A 2,239-nucleotide genomic window follows, 5' to 3' on the forward strand; every position below is an offset into this window, starting at 1 on the left:
ATTCCCAGATCTTAAATATGAAATCGTATTGGAAGCTCAAAATTACTGTATTTGCTGAAAAAGTATCGTACACTGAAAAAAATATGCAAATAAGCATGCAAATAAGTCATCGTCGTCTTTATTTTATATTTCTCACTGTAACTCGCCAGCGAGTGAATGAGTGAGAACTGCGTCGTGCAAGTTGAAACACTTCTTTATTCGGAGGCAAGCCGTCGTAAGAAAGTGCTGACAGCAAACCCAACAATTACTTGAAGACTCCCTGAGTTGTTGAGTTTTACATGTGCTGTATCAATTTGCATATTAATTGAGTTTTGCGTATGATGTATCAATTAGCTGCCTCAAAATTATCCTGCCCTTTGAACACTTTTGCTATTACTGACCGTACAAGGCTTGCAACGGTGGCACAAATACAGTCACGATCGCACACCTGATAACGCTGCACCAGGCATTCGAGAACGAGCCGATGAAGTTTGAGCCTCGGGGGATCCCGTCCGGGCTTCTCCCTCGCCCCGCCCCGCCCCGCCCCAGACTCTCGCTTTTTCAGCTAGCGTGAGCCTCAGCAGCTTCCGTCTGCATCTGGCCGGTGCTGTAAAGCTACCGTGACACGGAGCTGCTGGCACCGCCGCCATGAGCCGGAGCTACAATGACGAGCTGCAGTACCTGGACAAGCTCGACAAGAATTGCTGGCGCATCAAGAAGGGTTTCGTGCCTAACATGAACGTGAGCGCGGGGCTGGCCCGGGGCCGTAGCGGTCCCGCCGGGGGGGCGGGGGAGTGGACGTGCCCATGGAGGCCTCGCGCTTGGGGGCGGGAGAGCCTTCCCTCGGGGCTAATTGTGGCCTTTGCTCACCGCGGCGCATGCGCAGGTGGAGGGCGTCTTCTATGTCAACGACCCGCTGGAGAAGCTGATGTTTGAGGAGCTGCGGAACGCCTGCCGCGGCGGCGGTGAGTGCCCGCGTCTGCGCGGACCCCCTCCCCGAGTCCTGCCGTTGGGGTCAAAAGTGCACGTTCCTTTGTGGAACTCCGGTCCTGCTCCCAATGACTAGAGCGGCGGCCGCTAGCTCCGCCCCCGGGCTGGCCTGGGTACCATCATGTCAACCCTGGTACCACCTGTGATCAATAATAGTAAACGTGTGGTAACTCTTGAGGCGGCCAATTGATGCAGCTTGTGCAAAACCCAAGTTACTCGAGGAATCTTAACCGATTTCTGGTTTGCTGCCAGCACTCTCTTATGACGCTTCCCTTGAAATAAATGCTTCAAGTGGGACCTAGTTCTCACTTGCTCTCTCGCTGGTGACTTGGAGCAATATAAAGTAAAAGAGACATTTGCATGCTTTTTTTGCATATTTTTCAGCAAATGCAATAATTTTGAGCTTCCAATACAATAATTCCATGTTTAGGACCTGGCAGTGGAGAGCCCTGCTGAGGCCAGGCAGGCAGCACCGCTGCTGTAGTCTTAGAGTCATAGAAAATGAGGGTTGGAAGGGACCCTAGGAGACATCTAGTCCAACTCCCCTGCTCACAACAGCACCGTTCCTGCTTACCCCATCCCAGCCAGGGTTTTGTGTAGCCAGGTCTTCAAAACCTCCAGTCCAGCAGTGACAAACAAGGGATCTGACCTGTGCAGTTCCAGCCCCTAGTGCTGCCTCTGGGTCTCGCAGTACTGGACGAGCCCCATGTGAAGGGCACCAGCTGCAGGATTCATGTGGCACCCGGTTCGGGCCTCATGCCATACGCCTGCCCTGTCTAGAGCAGGCACCGCATGCTGGGTGTCCAGGACGGGCACTGTGAGTGCTGGATCCAGCCCACGGGGCATACTTCAGTCATGACCTGGAAAGGACTCTGAAGAGAGGCTAAATAGGATTATTTCTTGTGGCCCGGTTACTCGGATTTCTGATACTTGCCAACAAGTGTCACTTCTGGTATTGCTTTCTGTTGCATCAACAGCTCTTCTATCAGAATTTAGTTTGGGGGCATCTTAATTGAGTATTGGTCATGTCTTGTTGGGGTTTTTTGGTTTGTTTGGTTTTTTTTTCTTTTCTAAAAATCTCCCACTTTAGCACAGGTAAAAGCACTATGGTAAATTACCAGCTAGACTCTGTTCTCCAGGCTGCCAGGCTTGCATATCAGCAATCGGATTGGGATTGGCTGATATGGCTTGTTAATAATTGGCCATCAGTGTCAGCCCAAAAAATCTGCATCCCTACACTGGTACAAAACAATAGCAGGAGAACTTAAGG

The 2,239-nt window shown here is 51.4% G+C and overlaps 1 protein-coding gene across 1 annotated transcript in view; it reads left to right on the plus strand.

Annotated features, from left to right (window-relative positions):
- The first annotated feature begins 549 nt into the window (after window positions 1-549).
- Window positions 550-2,239, plus strand: part of RTCB (RNA 2',3'-cyclic phosphate and 5'-OH ligase) — a 23,345-nt gene continuing 21,655 nt past the window's right edge. Inside the window, exons 1-2 of the mRNA XM_019515324.1 lie at window positions 550-720; window positions 866-944. Coding sequence (XP_019370869.1) covers window positions 628-720; window positions 866-944 — 172 coding nt within the window. The 5' untranslated portion in view covers window positions 550-627. The remainder of the gene's footprint in view (window positions 721-865; window positions 945-2,239) is intronic.

Source organism: Gavialis gangeticus, unplaced genomic scaffold, assembly GCF_001723915.1.
Source record: "Gavialis gangeticus isolate Ggan-Ray unplaced genomic scaffold, GavGan_comp1, whole genome shotgun sequence".
Classification (NCBI taxonomy): Eukaryota; Metazoa; Chordata; order Crocodylia; family Gavialidae; genus Gavialis; species Gavialis gangeticus.